This window comes from Blennius ocellaris (assembly GCF_963422515.1).
Source record: "Blennius ocellaris genome assembly, chromosome: 1".
Classification (NCBI taxonomy): Eukaryota; Metazoa; Chordata; class Actinopteri; order Blenniiformes; family Blenniidae; genus Blennius; species Blennius ocellaris.
Genome location: NC_137650.1, coordinates 35,643,862 through 35,661,700, shown reverse-complemented (window position 1 = coordinate 35,661,700; position 17,839 = coordinate 35,643,862). Strand labels below are relative to the sequence as shown.

At 44.3% G+C, this 17,839-nt stretch overlaps 1 protein-coding gene across 1 annotated transcript in view; it reads left to right on the top strand.

Moving 5' to 3' along the window:
- Positions 1 to 17,839, top strand: part of luzp2 (leucine zipper protein 2) — a gene marked incomplete at both ends in the record, with an annotated part of 197,397 nt that overhangs the window by 139,393 nt on the left and 40,165 nt on the right. Inside the window, one exon of the mRNA XM_080501168.1 lies at positions 5,300 to 5,362. Within this exon, the coding sequence (XP_080357294.1) occupies positions 5,300 to 5,362 (63 nt within the window). The remainder of the gene's footprint in view (positions 1 to 5,299; positions 5,363 to 17,839) is intronic.

The window sequence follows — 17,839 nt, the reverse complement described above, 5'->3', positions numbered from 1 at the left end:
CACCGCAAAGACGTCCAGGCCCAAAGCAGAGAGCCTTTTCACTGAGGTGAGCACGTTAACCACGACACCATGCAGCCTGGCAAAGCAATAAGTCACTAAACTGTTTGTGTGCTGTCAGGTTATCCTGTGTGGGGAAACGTGAGCAACATGTAAATGAGTCACGGCTCTTTTTTTTTTTTTTTTCCTTTTCTTTATTTTTTTCTGACAGTGTGCCGGGAATAACACATTACAACATATGCAACTCGGCGTATCTCATTTTGCATAATTCACTGTGACACATAAGCTCAAGAGAATCTTATTTCCACTCCAGCGTCTCCTGGAGGTAAACTACGTCATGTTGTATGACGGCTGCCAGTTGTACATGTCCCAGAAAGGTGGTCCCTCTGCGGGGGCGCTTGTCTGCATCACAAAACAACTGCTATATCAGCTCATTACTTTGGCTCTTTGCACAAAGAAATCCCACAATGTCCACAATGCATTGTGTACTCAAAAGTATTGCACCTTTTTCAAATTCAGCGTTGCCGTTTTTCTGCCCGTTAAGCATGAATATTGGCTCAAAACCACGTTTAATGCAAATCTTCTCTCCTATCGAAGTGCACAATGAGAATATTTTACTTTGTGTTTTAATCATTATTAAAAGACACATTGTGGTTTTGGCATTTGAATTTACCGGGACTGTGTGTTTTGCCACCTGCCGCTACCTCATGGCGGCACTCGCTGAATTCACCAATATGAATTATTCAAAAGAGAAAACTCTGTGGGGGATGATGCTATGGAAGCCTGCTATTGACATCGATCCATTACGGCCTTGTTTACACAACAGTGTTGAAAATGAAAAATGCTTGGTTTGTACATATTTTGTGTCAAAAGTTTCACATTGACATGGCACCATGCCAAGCTAAGAGGTGGCACTGTTGTTGTTTGTTTTTCAATGGACATGGCCAAGTTGGATTTTTATCCCGTGCAGTAAGACGGGTTGAGGGAACATGAAATGTATCACAAAAGGAAAATAATTTAGTTGTTGGCAAAGTGGGTATAAGTAACCAAAAAAACTTTGTGGAGTTGAGTGATATAAGAGCCACTTTTAGGAGTTGTGTGAAACCTCCCACTTACCCAGCAGGAAACTCCCAGTTGGCTTGTCTTCTTCCTTCCCGGTTACTCATGAAGAGGCCAGTGAATATTTCGGTCTGGACCAACAGGCACACTGACGCCATGGTGCTTGTAGCCCCCTCACATGCCTAAATCTCTAAACTCACATTAATTATTATCCCCCGCCGTAGCCGATAGGCCCCGAAGGGGGATCTTGAAACAGTCTCCGTACGTCCGTCCGTTCGAACGTTTCTACCTATATCTCGGCAACCCCTGGGCCCACAGTGACCAAACTTCACATGTGGATACATCTCAGAGGGGGAAGGGATACTATGGTGACCTTGACCTAATTTGCAGATTAAGTAGGTCACAGGGTCACGAAGTGCTTAAAAACACATTTTGGGCTCTGGAGGCCTAGGTTTTTCAGCTAGGGCTCTGAAATTTTATACACACCTGCTAGTACTCTGGGGACACCCTCCAGAATACCAAGTGACCTGACATTGACCTTGACCTTGGAGATCGGTAGGGTCTGAAGTTTGCTCGTCATGGTTGCACAATACATGTATTTTCATATAAACATTTCTCCTCATTTCTCAGCAGTTCCTGGGCCCACAGTCACCAAACTTCACACATGGACACTCCACCTGGGGAGAAGGGGCACCATGGTGACCATGACCTAGTTTGCATATCAGGTCACAGGGTCACTAAGTGCATAAAAACACCTTTTGGGCTCTGGAGACGTATTTTGACATAGCTTATGAAGAAGACCTTTCAGATTCTACATAATGATCTACTAGGACCCATGGAACACCCTCTAGTGTACCAAGTGTGCTGCCTTAGAGCTGGCTTTGTGAGAAAATATAAAGCCCTCCGGCGGGGGATTAGCCCAGCAACGGCCTTCTTGTTATTCTTACTTGAAACGAAAACAGCTACGACGTCACTGATCGTATGGAAGGATAGCTATTTAATATCTTACGTCGTGTCTTTATATAAAATGTGTTTCCCTTGTCAAAACTCATCATGTGGTTCAGTCAGTTCGTCATCTAATCACATCGAGCCGTCGCCTTCATCACGCTGTAAATCTGTCATCAAGGCGCATCAACATAATCACCAAACGTGTTCTCTCCCTCTAAATGAATTTAACGTGCGAGCTGTATTTATTTAATGTTCCGGCTATAAGCCGTGGTCGTTTGTTTGAAAAACACCTATTGCAGATGAAGATGAAAAACAAATCTCTCCGTTCTCTCCGAGGCCAAAGACGCATTAACAAGAACTTCAGACTGACGGATGCTCATTTCACACCGAGTCATTATCAGTTTTTTGGGAACGATAGGAAACAAAGCTTTATATCCTATCCGTTCCAGACTTGTATTTCCATTAGATGCGTTGCGTGTTCCCCCCCCCCGTGGACTGTCTGTAGCCACGGCCAGCCGTCGTCCCACCTCATGCGGATCTCCCCTGGGCGGCCCCCCCACCGAGAAACACTGTGATCGGGTTTTCTGCTCCATTCATTGTACATTCAGGAGATTGTTGCTGTTGAAGAAGTCCAGGAGCAGTACGGTGCTGTCTTTGCTCAGGCCTCCCTCCTGGCGCCCAACGCCACGCTGTTCCAAAGTCTGTTAGATCGCACTCTAAGCCCTTTCGCTGTAATCCGCTCAAACAAGTGTGGAAAAGCAGCCGCTGCTGCGTGCGCTTGTTTATGTAGCACTAAGTATACGGTCACTGAAGTTTGGTTTTCTTGAATTAAAGCCGCCGGATGAATATTCATTGCTCTCACTTGAGTTCTGCTGGATGGGTTTGAAGAATAGACCCTCGGCTGCAGGTAATTGGCTCATTGATAAACTCATTAGGAATTTTAAATGTGGCGTTAAGTCAAGGAAAAGGGATAATACGTCTACCTTAGTCGTTATGATGAAGACGTGTCCTACACAAATAGATTGTTTAGATAAAACAAACAGTCCTCTGTTGAGTACAAAACAATACACGCGCATTTTCTGTCAGCGCCTAACGATAAAGGATCGCTTTTAAGTTTCTGCAGTCATTAGGACGATTTCAGCTTCCTGACTTCTTCAGTAATTTTATAAAGCTCCGCTTCTCTTTTCATTAATGTCTCTGTGGTTCTTTTGCCTCTTTAAATGAGTCTAGAAAAACAAAATCTAACATCTAATACACACATTTGCTTGTCTCTATGCTGAAGTTTCGGCAGTGCAGCGACGATACAGGACTTTCTCCTTCTTCTTATGGAGGATGACTTGGCCTTAAGTCGGAAGGTTGCAGGTCTGATCCCCTGTCACAGGCCGTCTGGCTCCACCTCCGCCTCTGTGTGTGTTTGTTACCGTATTCTGATTGACAGGAGGCTCCGTCACCGACAGTCTCAATTCACCCAAACCCACCCGGTGCTTGTTACTTCCTGCACCTCCGAGCAGAGCCGGGTCCGAACATCCCCCATCTGTCTATATGCTGATGTGTTCCTTGAGCATGACGCAGAACTGCTTCCATTGGATGTATGTATACATATATACATATAGTTATATACATTTGGTGTGTTTTCTTTCATGTTGCTTTGAGCCAAATGGTTTCATTCACTCCCACAATGCAACTTTCTCCACTGCACTGCATCGTTTCTTCCGAGGCCGTCAGTCTTGCTGGAAATCACAGTGGGGTCTGTCTCAGAGACTGCGGATGCTGGAAACGGTCCAATTCCACATCTTGCAGGCCCAAGTGAAGCTCCTGTCATGGTTGATTGTGCTGTTTGATTGTGCCATCTGAAAGTCGGGGTGGGGGACTGCGGCTTTGGCAATAAGTAGCTTTAGGACCAATCTGACTAACAGATCATTGTCAATTAAGAAGGGAAATTCCCTTTCTGCCTTAATACTGTTCTCGCTGTTCGGCTCCATTCTGCTCTGTCTTTACATGCTCTCTGGTGTCTGTCGTTTCCCGTTAAACACAGTATCACATTTTAATGAGACTCAATCCTCGGAGGAAGAATTTCCCAGCTTTTCCACTTAGTTCTCACAAGAGGCCGTAAACCTTCAGAGCTTTTGTATTGTACCTTTATAAACCTGAGGTGTAGAGTTTTCAAAATTGCGCAATTAAACAAGAACACTAATTGTTACAAATGTAAGAAAGAAAAATGCACCGCAAAACATAATATTGCAAATGTCAATTTCAGAATTTCTGCCATTTCTTTGTCACCAGACGTCTTTTTCAAAATGTTGCAGCGTTTCTGAAGCATCAAACGTCTTGTTAACCATTGTCTTAACACACTTCATGCAGGATGTACATTAAAATGTTCTTATTAACATGGAACATGGCAGTTCTGCTTTTTTTTTGGGGGGGGGGGTTAAAATACATTTATTGTATGTGTATTGTTCTGTATTTTGGTGACATATAGCTACAATCCCTGTGAGTGGGAGACAGATGTTCCGAACTACACAAATAATTCAGAAGATGAAGTTTTATGTCGACCAGAGAATGTTAAGGTCCTCCAGGAACAATGTACCCGGTCATGTGATGTAATGCGTTGCCAGTCCCACAACAGGTTTCACAAAAGAGAAATGCGCACTAACTATATGCATTTTAGTTACATCAGTACTATTCTTTTTGACATTAACCAGGGACTCTGGGTCATATTGGAGCTTTTGGGCGATAAACAGGGCTTTAACTCAAGATGGAGGAAGACAGTGTGAGTTTCTACACCAGAATCCATTGAATTAATGTTTTCTGGTTTGTTTCAAGACCATTTATTCTAAATCACGAGTCAAACATCCACAATAGGAGAAGAGACATTCATATTCTCCTGTAATGATTGTAATAGAACACACTGCATCGCCCTTTAACAGTCCGGTCCGTTTGGCTCAGATTGTTTCAAAGACAAACTGTAACGGGGATAAAGTGGCGCCCAGCGGTGAGACCCTGTGAACCGCACCTTGGTGTCTCTCCACTTGCTGCCATCCAAATGACTTTCAGGTTTTAGTGGTCATGTTTTAAAGTTCAATGGGGGGGTCTGGCCCTGAGCTGCTGTTTTGACCTTTGCGATGCCACTCCTGGCTGCTGCTCACACTCGTCTGGGATGATGCAACCGAGCTGCCAGGGCTCCTGCTGGAGGTGCTGAGTCAGCAGTGCTTTTCATAGAAAATGTTAAGAGAGCATGCAGTGAAGACAGAAATGTCATTATTTCTTCTCTCTCTCTCTCTCTCTATCTCTCCAGAACAAGAGTTTGAAAAACAAACTACTCTCCGGACACAAGCTATGTGACGCCTATGCTGAAGAGGTAAGCATTTGAATTATGTCATGATCTGTTTTACAACATGCATCGTGGACTCTGGATCAGGGCTGTCAAACACATTTGAGTTTCGGGGCCACAAACAACCCAAGTTCCTCTTTGACTAATCTGGACCCGTAAAATATAATAACCTTTAAATTTAAACTTTTATTTGTTGTGGTTAGGATCAAAATGTTGAATTTTTTTACAAAACCAAACAATTGTTACAAATTCAACACAATTTTAGTGATACTTTCTGGTGCAGTGAAATATCCCCCCAAAATCTGTTGCAGTCTGCATGTTTTTACAAACTTCCCCCAACAGCACGGCTTTGTGACTAATGCTCGTCTGTTAGCTTCCATAGCAGCAGCATCGATATCTCAGCTGGGGTCCCAGTGTTGATTTATGTCCACTAATCTTAAGGTATTTGCTCAAAAAGCATTGAAAAATAAACTATTTCTTTGAAATTCTTACCATTTACTTGTTGGTTTGGCTGCATTGGAGCCTCTTGTGGGGCCTTATGTTTGACACCCCTGCTCTAAATTGAATGAAAGCATGTGTTATCATAAGCAAGCTCTTTTAACAAAGTCAAATATCTATGAAATGTAATGTGTTTATATTCTAGTGATTGCTTCAAGTCCCAGTAAGAAATTCCCAAATGTTCTGTCAATGCTACTTGGTGCTAGCGGTACAAGAGGCCTCTACACAATACCAGCCAAATGGTTAGAAATGACTCGTCCCTGCCTCTTTCTCCTCTCTCATGCACTCTCACAGACTTTCTTTCTTGGCTTTTTGGGCTGCCTATTTGAATCAGAGTACAACTTGTCTCTGACACTCCCTCTCTGACGGCCGTGCGACGCAATCTGAGGGGCTCAGGTTGTAGTCGGAGCAGATTCCACTGTCATTTCTTTTCTCTTGTTTGCCGTCACGTCCCCCCCCCCTCTCTCTCTCTCCCCATCGCTCCAGCTCTGCTGCCGGTTGTTTTGGTCAGCCGCCTCCACCAGGTCCACATCCTTAGCCAAGCCTTGAGCTGTGCTTTGAACTGCCACTTCTTGCCTTTCCTGCTGACCGAAGCTCAGGCTGTAGCGTCGCCATGCAGGCTCTCCTCGGGCCGCTCAAGTTAAAGCAGCTGATTCTGCGTAATTCTGGGTTTTATTGTCATGCAGCTGGTGAAGCTTTTCTCACGTCCCAGTATGTGGAATAAGATTTTTTTTTTTTACAACATTGTGTAGCGTGATGATGTCGACAGCTTGATAGATTGAAACCTCGGTGCAGTGATGGAATTTTCTTTAGAAAAAACGAAAACAAAACCTGGGGCTTGACCTATCTAGAGGCAGCTGAAGCTTGTTTTATCAACGCCACAGATGCCATAAACAAGGGTCTGAATGACAGAACAACTTTGCCGTTTCGGGTAAAAATCAAAGATATAAGCTGGCAAGTGGCAGTGTAAAAACAGAGCGCTCTATATCGGCAATCCCTGCTCACATTTAAATATTGATATGCATAAATGGATCACCCTTATCCCCATATTAACCTCCTGCATACACCTTACATTTAGTCTGCTCAATGTTTCATTGATTGCTGCCTAAACTGTGGAAAAGACATTTCAGTATATTACTGTACACATAAAATAAGTTTCCAGTTTCAAAGCACTTTCAGTGCATTTGATGGTTAATGAAGGTTTATGAAAAGACTGATTAACTGAATTATCTTTGGGTTGGTGCTCACGTTCACACCTACCGACTTGTAATCATTTACCATCCATCTATCTCTCTATCTATATATCTATATACCTGTCTAACATGAAGGCACAAATATATATATATATATATATATATATATATATATATTTAAACTATCTACATAAACAAACTTACAATACGTAGAAATACACCTACCCAACACCCATAACATATTTCTACAGTAGTTCAACATTTCTGAAAGTGTTTTTTTCATGATTTAAAAAAAAGGTCAACATTTTGGGAAGAAGTCAGAATAGAAAGAAATAAGTGGATGGTAACTCTTTTGATTGTTTTGTTTAAACACACTGGAGCGGCCTCGCCAATGCTTTAAGCCGCTGATCTGCAACAAGTCCCAGTCCTCATTTACCATTAATCACCTTGCTCCTATACTAATTTCCAAAACGTACGACATCAGATAAATATATGTACATGTTGCTCCTATACCTACATTTTAGAAGATAACTTTATTGCAAGTTGTATGGAGATATATTGAAATGAAGAATAAAAGTAAAGCTCGATTTGGGGCAGCTCCTGTGTTACAGATGCAGATTTTATATCAAGATTAGACAAGACCTCAGGTTTGAAATAGTAAAAGGGGCCTGACCTGGAGCCTGCTGCTGCACTGTGAGCTCCTTCTACTGAGATGCAAGAAATCTAGTGTGGTCAAATGACTGGTTTCCTTCCATAAATCCTCCAGTCAGACGTTCCCCGACATTACGTCAGCTGAGGTTATCCAAGCCATCATGGTATATTCAACTCTGAGATGATGATGATGGCTCATTTGACTGCACAGCATGTCTGATTAGAACACTTCAGGGAGGCGCTGGGAAGAGTACAAAGCCGACGAAGAGGCCCTGATTGAAGTTGCGGGTCACTCCGTACCGAGCCACAATATCCCTCGCAGTCGGAACAGATGAAAACGGTGATAATATACGGTTGGGTACCTTTATGCGTGGAAATAATATGTCATAATATTTTCATCTGTAGCTCTCTGTAATGCTGAGCTGTGTTCTGTGTTCATGATTATTTCTGAAGAACTGCCATCAGGTCCAGTGGACTGGGAGCTCCTCGGGGAGCAAACAGCTACGAGGTTCTTCTTGAACGCAGGTAGATGGAGGTCACTGCCTTCAATTCCCAGAGGAGGCTATAAATGTTGAAATAAATCAGCGGGAGGAACACTGTTCCACCCCTCCCCGCTTTCATCCCACAAACTTATTTATGTTCAAAGGAAAAAGGCGACAGACTAAACTTGTAATTACTTCGGAGTGACAGGAAGAGATGAAGCTGCAGAACTATTGCTACAGGTAATTGCAAACATTATTCAATTAAAAGTTTGTACAGTGGTAATGGAGTAAGTTGGCTGGAACCTGGTTTATTTTATTTTTTATACATGGTGAAATACACTCACACTGGACGTATTTAATAAAAATGTGTGTATTTCAGTGTGTGCGATCGATTTGTGGAGTGAGTCGGTGGATTACTTTATTGAGCATAGGTTCTCAAAGTGCAATGAATTACAGTTATTGGTTTTAATTCTATACTATATAGTGTATGTGTATGTATGTGTCTGTATATATATATATATATAAGAAGCTCGGGCTAGGGATAAGCAGTAATTACAGATGTGACCCTTTGGGGGTGCTGTGACTCATTAAATTCCCCAAAAATGCAGAAGAAGGGGTGACATTGTCATTTTTTTGCCCTTGTCTTTCCCCTCCACACCTCAAAGCAAAAAAAAAATAAAAAAATTCATTAAAGTTAATATTCACCACAAACTGAACTGAACTCAGATTAACCCTTCACAACAGTCGCCACTGAACTTTTACTCAATGGTCGATGAGTAAATGTGTTTTCATGCTTCAAAAGACTTTCCGTTGAGACTTCCTCATCGCATTGAATGAGTCACAGTGAAAGAAGGAAATGAGAAGAAAAAAAAGACTCGTGATAAAATCTTTGAATGTTAAATCAAAGCTTTGAAGTCATGTCCAAGAACTGAGATTAGGCCAGATCTATTTTAGCTGGCCTCGGATACACTGTCTAATCACAAGCTCCTTTTGTTGCACGTGATAGTTTTAAGATTTTGTTTGAGTAAACAGCAGCTTGACTTTGGGAGTAATTTGCGCTCGCGTCTTGTGAAAATTGGCTTTGGGACTTCTCGCATTGTGTGATAGAAGAGTTTATTTGGGGTGATAATCGTTTCGAGCGAGCTGATTTAACTGTGCTCGTCTTGTGTCTTCGTATCGGCGGGAGGAGGATGGAGATGTGCGCCGTTAACCTCTCGCTGCTGATGACAAAGCCGAAATAGCTTCACTTTGTTTTTCCTTTTACAAAGTTTGTTTGGGGTTTGATACTGTGGAAGGCATTCACTGATTGGAAATGATCATTTCTGAGCAGAAAAATCACCGACGATCAGACGTGGAATGAGTTGTGTAAATGTGTACTGACATAAAACTACCGTTATATTGCTTAAAATACTCAGTTGCAAGTAAACATATCGTTTAACAAGTTTTTCAAGCTGAAATGACAAAGTATTCATCTCAAAAACGACTCAAAGTATTTCTCAACTCTTTCTAAATGCAGTGATTTTGGATTATAATGAATCGTATTGCCAAGGGTGGCTGTGGATCAGTTGGTAATGTGGGTTGTCCTTCAATCAGAAGGTTGAAGGTTCAATCATCCATTTGTTCATATGTCAAAGGCCCTTGAGCCAAGGTTTTAGGCAGCCAGCCGTCATTTGAACGGTCAATTTTTGGAAAACACGGCCAAAACAATAGCAGACGGGTTGTTCAAAGCCTCTGACATGTGTGTATAATGGCCATCACTGCTTGTCACGTCTAATTTCGTATGAATTCACCTTTTTTCTCCAAAATATAGCAAATTATCGACGCATGTAGACAACCACAACTGAGTTCCGGTTTTGTATTACGTCCAGTAACGAGCAATGCGATTGGTCAATTGATACCATGTGGTCTATACCTTTTCAAAGGCGGCCTCTGATTGGTTGGTTATTCTCTGACTCACCCTGATGCCTTCAAATGCTGAAGCAGAGAGGAGGAATTTCCCGTCTTAAGATGCTGAGAAATTCTACCTGCAGAATCCACACAGGCGGCACCAAGTCTATACATCCATGATTGATCTCATTTGTAATTTCCAAAATATTGACCTGTTTGGATTTCTGTACATCCTTCAGGTTTTCCATTGATGAGTAAAATATTCTTTGATGGGAAAATGTTGATTTTGATTTAAGTATTGACAACCATGCTTGTTCCCTCAGCAGTTGAATTCAGTGTGATTGACATAGTAAAGACCGAGCTGTAGGAGGCCTGCAGAGAACAAATGCATCAGCCCACCGCCTCTCGTTAACATATTTCAACACAAGTATAAATGCAGCAAGGCAATCTCCCCAAGGGGATCAGTAAAGTAACTAGCATCTGAAATTCACAACAGTTACTTTCCATTGTGAGGGTTTCATGAATGCGCATCAAGCTTGACACAGTTTACCGAATTGGGCGACACATTGTTGGACAGGTTAGCTCTTGTTCCCAGGAGTCCCTGGAGAATTTGGACCGGGAGTCATGACACTGTGGAGGAAACGTTGTTATTGTCCAGACCAACACATGGGGCACAACAACTCTTTACAAGGCCGTGGTGTGGTTGTGCAGTAGAAGCGGTTCCACCGTCGACATGGAGTGATTTTACAAAAGGTCAACTTGGTAGCCCTTTTCTAAATGTTTAATTTTCAGTGGCTCTGATCATCACGTCATGTAAACAGTTATGTAACTGGGGCCTTGGTGTGTGATGGTATAGTGTCTCTCTGTGTTATTCCAATGAGGAACTGGTGCTCTGCAGGTAGCGCCCTGCCTTGTACTCCCTACGTTCTGGGATCGGCTCCAGTGCCCCCGGAACTATGAGTTTAATAAGTCAAGCGTAGAAGAAGATAGATGGAATCATTTAGAATGTTGATCTTCCTTAGACGAACAATTATGTGAGTGAGACTGCCATGAAATATGGGTAGAATCTTTCGAGTCTATTTGGGTCCATGGAGCAAACGACTCCATTAGACATTATGAGGGTTAATAGGGCTAATAAGACTCTTGGCCTTGTTGGTCCATTTGGCTCAGCGTCTGCGAAAACAGTTCAACGACGTGTCATTGTTTGCACTAAATTGATTCCAAGTGATTCGGAGCGCATAGAGGGCGCCCTGACAAATATCTACTCAGATGGATGGAGCCACTTCTCCATGACACTTTTGTTTATGACTCTCAAAAACAACTCCGAGAAACAATTGTTGGTTTCTTTATCTTTTTCTCATTTTTCCGTAAGAAAGGCTGCGACGATGTGGATAAAACACTGAAAGAAATGATATGAAGGTAATCTGAATTTTCTCAGGCAGGAAGCATCTCGGATGCAGGATTATTCACATCTAAACCTTTTTAAATACACATTTCAAAGAAAAGCATTGAAGGTTTTTCAAATAATTTGGGATTTTTTTTTGTATTAATTTGTAAAACTAATACACATCCCAATGCGATTTTTTTATTGTAGCCTTTTCTGCATTTTTGCCCCCAAGAAAATCATGTACCAATCCCATGAGAGGATAAATGACCAATAATAGTTACTTGATATGTTTTTGATTATATATATTCCAGTAAAGGACAGCATGTGCCTAAACTAAACTAGCATAATAGAAATTAAATGATAAGTAAAGGTAAAAAGAGCACTGTGAGAAAGACTTGCTATTCATGTGTATTTAAATAATAATAATAATAATAATGATACATTTCGTTCATCAAAATAGTCAAAGACTCTGTGCAGAACAACAAATTTTAAACATTTGTAGCAGTAAAATGACAAGATATTCAAGCGTTTGCAGTGAATATAGTAATCTGTTCCAAAATAAATAAAAACAGGATATGTTGATCTGCTAATCTCATTGTCCCTTTAATTGTTGTGCTGCTCTTGACTTGATAAGAGCTTTATCTCCACAGGATGGTTTACACTGGAATTTATTCCAATAATTATTTTCTTAATTGAAACGGCAGGTGAACGTTCTTTTAGGTAAAAAACCCTCATCCTAGTTTGTGAAGAGTTTGCACTCCACAGTCCCGTCACGATCAAGAGGGGAACAGCTTTTGGCGGCGAGCTGAGCTCTGCCATGAGTTCCTGCACACCTGACAGGCACGCCTCTTCTACCTGGCCTCTCAGAGCGCTGAGCAGCCAGGTAATTTGTTTGACCTCGTCCTTGCTGACGGCGAAGCGGGAGGCAGAAGCAGCTCACAGGCAGGTTGACAGAACAATCATAGTCTGGTGTCCTCTTCAGTGTGGCAGGCCACTGGAGCCAATCACAGCTAACGAAGAGCGCCGGCAAGGTACAACTGGAGCAGTCCATCACAGGGCAACCAGCCAAACAACCACTCACATTCACAGCTAGGAGACGTTGTGCATCGCCGTTTAACCTCACTCGCTTGTTTTTGGACTGTGGGAACATACAAACTCCATACATTACATGAAGTGAGAGCAGGAACCACTGCTGCCCCGACTCTTTATTCCCATGACAACTTTAAGAAAAATATTAGCTCATTTTAATAACAATAAATTAGAATGCATTAGTTTTATGTAGTGCTTGACTGGACACTCAAAGACGCTTTCCATTGCATTATTCACTCATTCAATAGTTGATGGTGGTAAACTACAGAGTCACAGCTGCCCTGGGGCCATTGTGTTCCATCGGTCCCTCTGGTGGTGGTCAGAGGGTGAATGAGTGAGAGAGTGAGTGGTTGGTGGTGGTCAGAGGGTGAATGAGTGAGAGAGTGAGTGGTTGGTGGTGGTCAGAGGGTGAATGAGTGAGAGAGTGAGTGGTTGGTGGTGGTCGGAGGGTGAATGTAGTGAGAGAGTGAGTGGTTGGTGGTGGTCGGAGGGTGAATGTAGTGAGAGAGTGAGTGGTTGGTGGTGGTCGGAGGGTGAATGTAGTGAGAGAGTGAGTGGTTGGTGGTGGTCGGAGGGTGAATGTAGTGAGAGAGTGAGTGGTTGGTGGTGGTCAGAGGGTGAATGAGTGAGAGAGTGAGCGGTTGGTGGTGGTCAGAGGGTGAATGTAGTGAGAGAGTGAGTGGTTGGTGGTGGTCAGAGGGTGAATGTAGTGAGAGAGTGAGTGGTTGGTGGTGGTCAGAGGGTGAATGTAGTGAGAGAGTGAGTGGTTGGTGGTGGTCGGAGGGTGAATGTAGTGAGAGAGTGAGTGGTTGGTGGTGGTCAGAGGGTGAATGAGTGAGAGAGTGAGCGGTTGGTGGTGGTCAGAGGGTGAATGAGTGAGAGAGTGAGCGGTTGGTGGTGGTCAGAGGGTGAATGTAGTGAGAGAGTGAGCGGTTGGTGGTGGTCAGAGGGTGAATGAGTGAGAGAGTGAGCAGTTGGTGGTGGTCAGAGGGTGAATGAGTGAGAGAGTGAGTGGTTGGTGGTGGTCAGAGGGTGAATGAGTGAGAGAGTGAGTGGTTGGTGGTGGTCAGAGGGTGAATGTAGTGAGAGAGTGAGCGGTTGGTGGTGGTCAGAGGGTGAATGAGAGAGAGAGTGAGTGGTTAGTGGTGGTCAGAGGGTGAATGAGTGAGAGAGTGAGTGGTTGGTGGTGGTCAGAGGGTGAATGAGTGAGAGAGTGAGCGGTTGGTGGTGGTCAGAGGGTGAATGAGTGAGAGAGTGAGTGGTTGGTGGTGGTCAGAGGGTGAATGAGTGAGAGAGTGAGTGGTTGGTGGTGGTCAGAGGGTGAATGAGAGAGAGAGTGAGTGGTTGTGGTGGTCAGAGGGTGAATGAGTGAGAGAGTGAGTGGTTAGTGGTGGTCAGAGGGTGAATGAGTGAGAGGGTGAGTGGTTGGTGGTGGTCAGAGGGTGAATGAGAGAGAGAGTGAGTAGTTGGTGGTGGTCAGAGGGTGAATGAGTGAGAGAGTGAGCGGTTGGTGGTGGTCAGAGGGTGAATGAGTGAGAGAGTGAGCGGTTGGTGGTGGTCAGAGGGTGAATGTAGTGAGAGAGTGAGCGGTTGGTGGTGGTCAGAGGGTGAATGAGTGAGAGAGTGAGCAGTTGGTGGTGGTCAGAGGGTGAATGAGTGAGAGAGTGAGTGGTTGGTGGTGGTCAGAGGGTGAATGAGTGAGAGAGTGAGCGGTTGGTGGTGGTCAGAGGGTGAATGAGTGAGAGAGTGAGTGGTTGGTGGTGGTCAGAGGGTGAATGAGTGAGAGAGTGAGCGGTTGGTGGTGGTCGGAGGGTGAATGTAGTGAGAGAGTGAGTGGTTGGTGGTGGTCAGAGGGTGAATGAGTGAGAGAGTGAGCGGTTGGTGGTGGTCAGAGGGTGAATGAGTGAGAGAGTGAGCGGTTGGTGGTGGTCAGAGGGTGAATGTAGTGAGAGAGTGAGTGGTTGGTGGTGGTCGGAGGGTGAATGTAGTGAGAGAGTGAGTGGTTGGTGGTGGTCGGAGGGTGAATGTAGTGAGAGAGTGAGTGGTTGGTGGTGGTCAGAGGGTGAATGAGTGAGAGAGTGAGCGGTTGGTGGTGGTCAGAGGGTGAATGTAGTGAGAGAGTGAGTGGTTGGTGGTGGTCAGAGGGTGAATGTAGTGAGAGAGTGAGTGGTTGGTGGTGGTCAGAGGGTGAATGTAGTGAGAGAGTGAGTGGTTGGTGGTGGTCGGAGGGTGAATGTAGTGAGAGAGTGAGTGGTTGGTGGTGGTCAGAGGGTGAATGAGTGAGAGAGTGAGCGGTTGGTGGTGGTCAGAGGGTGAATGAGTGAGAGAGTGAGCGGTTGGTGGTGGTCAGAGGGTGAATGTAGTGAGAGAGTGAGCGGTTGGTGGTGGTCAGAGGGTGAATGAGTGAGAGAGTGAGCAGTTGGTGGTGGTCAGAGGGTGAATGAGTGAGAGAGTGAGTGGTTGGTGGTGGTCAGAGGGTGAATGAGTGAGAGAGTGAGTGGTTGGTGGTGGTCAGAGGGTGAATGTAGTGAGAGAGTGAGCGGTTGGTGGTGGTCAGAGGGTGAATGAGAGAGAGAGTGAGTGGTTAGTGGTGGTCAGAGGGTGAATGAGTGAGAGAGTGAGTGGTTGGTGGTGGTCAGAGGGTGAATGAGTGAGAGAGTGAGCGGTTGGTGGTGGTCAGAGGGTGAATGAGTGAGAGAGTGAGTGGTTGGTGGTGGTCAGAGGGTGAATGAGTGAGAGAGTGAGTGGTTGGTGGTGGTCAGAGGGTGAATGAGAGAGAGAGTGAGTGGTTGTGGTGGTCAGAGGGTGAATGAGTGAGAGAGTGAGTGGTTAGTGGTGGTCAGAGGGTGAATGAGTGAGAGGGTGAGTGGTTGGTGGTGGTCAGAGGGTGAATGAGAGAGAGAGTGAGTAGTTGGTGGTGGTCAGAGGGTGAATGAGTGAGAGAGTGAGTGGTTGGTGGTGGTCAGAGGGTGAATGAGTGAGAGAGTGAGTGGTTGGTGGTGGTCAGAGGGTGAATGAGTGAGAGAGTGAGCAGTTGGTGGTGGTCAGAGAGTGAATGAGTGAGAGAGTGAGTGGTTGGTGGTGGTCAGAGGGTGAATGAGTGAGAGAGTGAGTGGTTGGTGGTGGTCGGAGGGTGAATGTAGTGAGAGAGTGAGTGGTTGGTGGTGGTCAGAGGGTGAATGAGTGAGACCAACCACTCACTCTCACACTGCATACACAGGCAGTTTTTGGGGTTCAGTGTCTTGCCCCAGGACACTTTGGCATTTAGGCTGGTAGAGATGGGAATCTCACCTGCAACCTTCCGATTGAGAGATGATTGGGGTGAGTTTGGAGTGAGGCGGAGTGAGGCGGAGTGGAGTGAGGGACGTCGCCCTGCCGAGGCAGGAGGGAGACCCACTTTAGCTCGCTGTATCGAGAGAGAATCTGATTCCTTGAGAGAACCGTGGCCTCAGACTCCTGATCTGTGTTGCACAAGGTCGTCTGCTGTTTGAAGCTCCAACATCAACACAAGATCTCCATTCATGCCAGGAAAAGGAAGTAGCTGACTGAAGCCGTGGCTCCTTGCCGTACACGCGTGGTTGTTTTTGTTCTTTATCCGCTCCATTGGAAAACTGTCACGCCTCCTTTCAGAAGCAGACGGCCGCGGTCTCCAGGGGAAGCATCTGATTGCTCAGGAAAGTTGAGTCGGTGTCAAGGTTAAGACCGTCCAGTAAAGGAGAGCGGCACGTTGCATTAGTGACGCCATTTTAATCTCCGGTGCATCTTTTCCTGTTCTGTCAAAGTGACAGTCTCGCCGCAGAGTCGTCATTCGGATGACGGATAATGTCACTTCTGGATTTCAGCCGTCTAATCAATGAAATCCTGCTTCATTCTCGAATTTTGGATTTAATGGAGACGTCTTGCACCCTGAACCTCGCGTATGCAGATAAAATATAATACTCTGGATTTGGGGGGGATTTCCTGTAATGATGGATTTCAAGGTGAATGGCCTTGTGTAATTAATCCCACAGGGCTGTTCCAATTGGACAGGATGGTATCGTTATCATCTGTAGTTCAGGGCAACGAATGGGCCCAGAAACAAACCACACTCGTCTTTACTAACGAGGCAGCACTTATTTTCACAAGTGATGTTTGTTTCTATAGTTCTATTTTTAACTGGACTTCTTTTGAGATTTAAATAACATGCCTAGTTCCTACTTATCGATTGCGTTGATGGATCTTCCTTTATGACATATTACAAAAAAAGTCTCTTGAGAATCTGCCCACAGATCAGAAATCTTCATTGCAGAACTTGTTCTGCTTCCATTATGTTTGAGATTAAAGAGGGCCACATTAAGTGCAGGTTTGATATGAGAACCAGGAAAGATGCTTAACTCCCAATCATTTGCATCGCCGTCTTCAGCCACAAGGCCTTCATCATTTGTCTCGTCGTCAGTCGTCATCTCCCAGTCTTCACACATTTATTGGTTTTTCTGTCCTGCCAGGAAGCGGCAAAGGGATGAGATATATATAGTCAAATGTCATGTAATATTAGAATGCCTTAGCATTCATCCGAGAATCAGAAATCAAAGCTCTTTGTGACATATGAAAGTTTGATGCCTGGCTGCTTTGGTTATTTTAAAGTATATTGTGTATTTCTAGCTTCACTGATGTTTCCTATAATACAATTAATTTGTGCACGGAGAGCATACAAGAACAGAATCTTTAAATAAAACAAATGCATTGCAAACGCTGTTGTACTTTATTCTGTATCCGTACTGAATAAATCAGATTATCCTGACTGAAATGATTGAAATAAAATAACTCTACTTGAGTCAGAAAGATCTTGGCTGTCAGCCAGTCAGTGGTCTGCCTCAGTGAAGCTTCCTTCAGCCAATCGGACACACTCCACAAATGGGCCAATCTGTTTAAATGGGGATGGAGACATTGCAAAGCTTGAAGGGCTGCTGTGCTCGAACTGCGACTGCACATATGAAGGCATCATGAAAATGTCTGAAGACATTTGCGCCCTTTCCTGCACCCGGCGGGTTCATCTTGTCCTTGTACCTCGTAGCATCTGCCTTATTGTTCTGTGCAGCTCTCATGTTTGTCTCCCACTGGGAGATTTATTGTACACTGACTTATGGCCACATTGCTTCCATAAGAAACTGGAACAAATGTCACCGGTTACCAGTTTTCCAAAAGGTACACGGTGTTAGTCGCCCTATTCATTCTAAAGGGAGAAATACATCTACACTCAGCCACTCTAATAAGTAATACTCCAGTGGATAACTTTGTGTAAGAATACGTTTTAGGTGAGTATCAAATCATTTGGGGT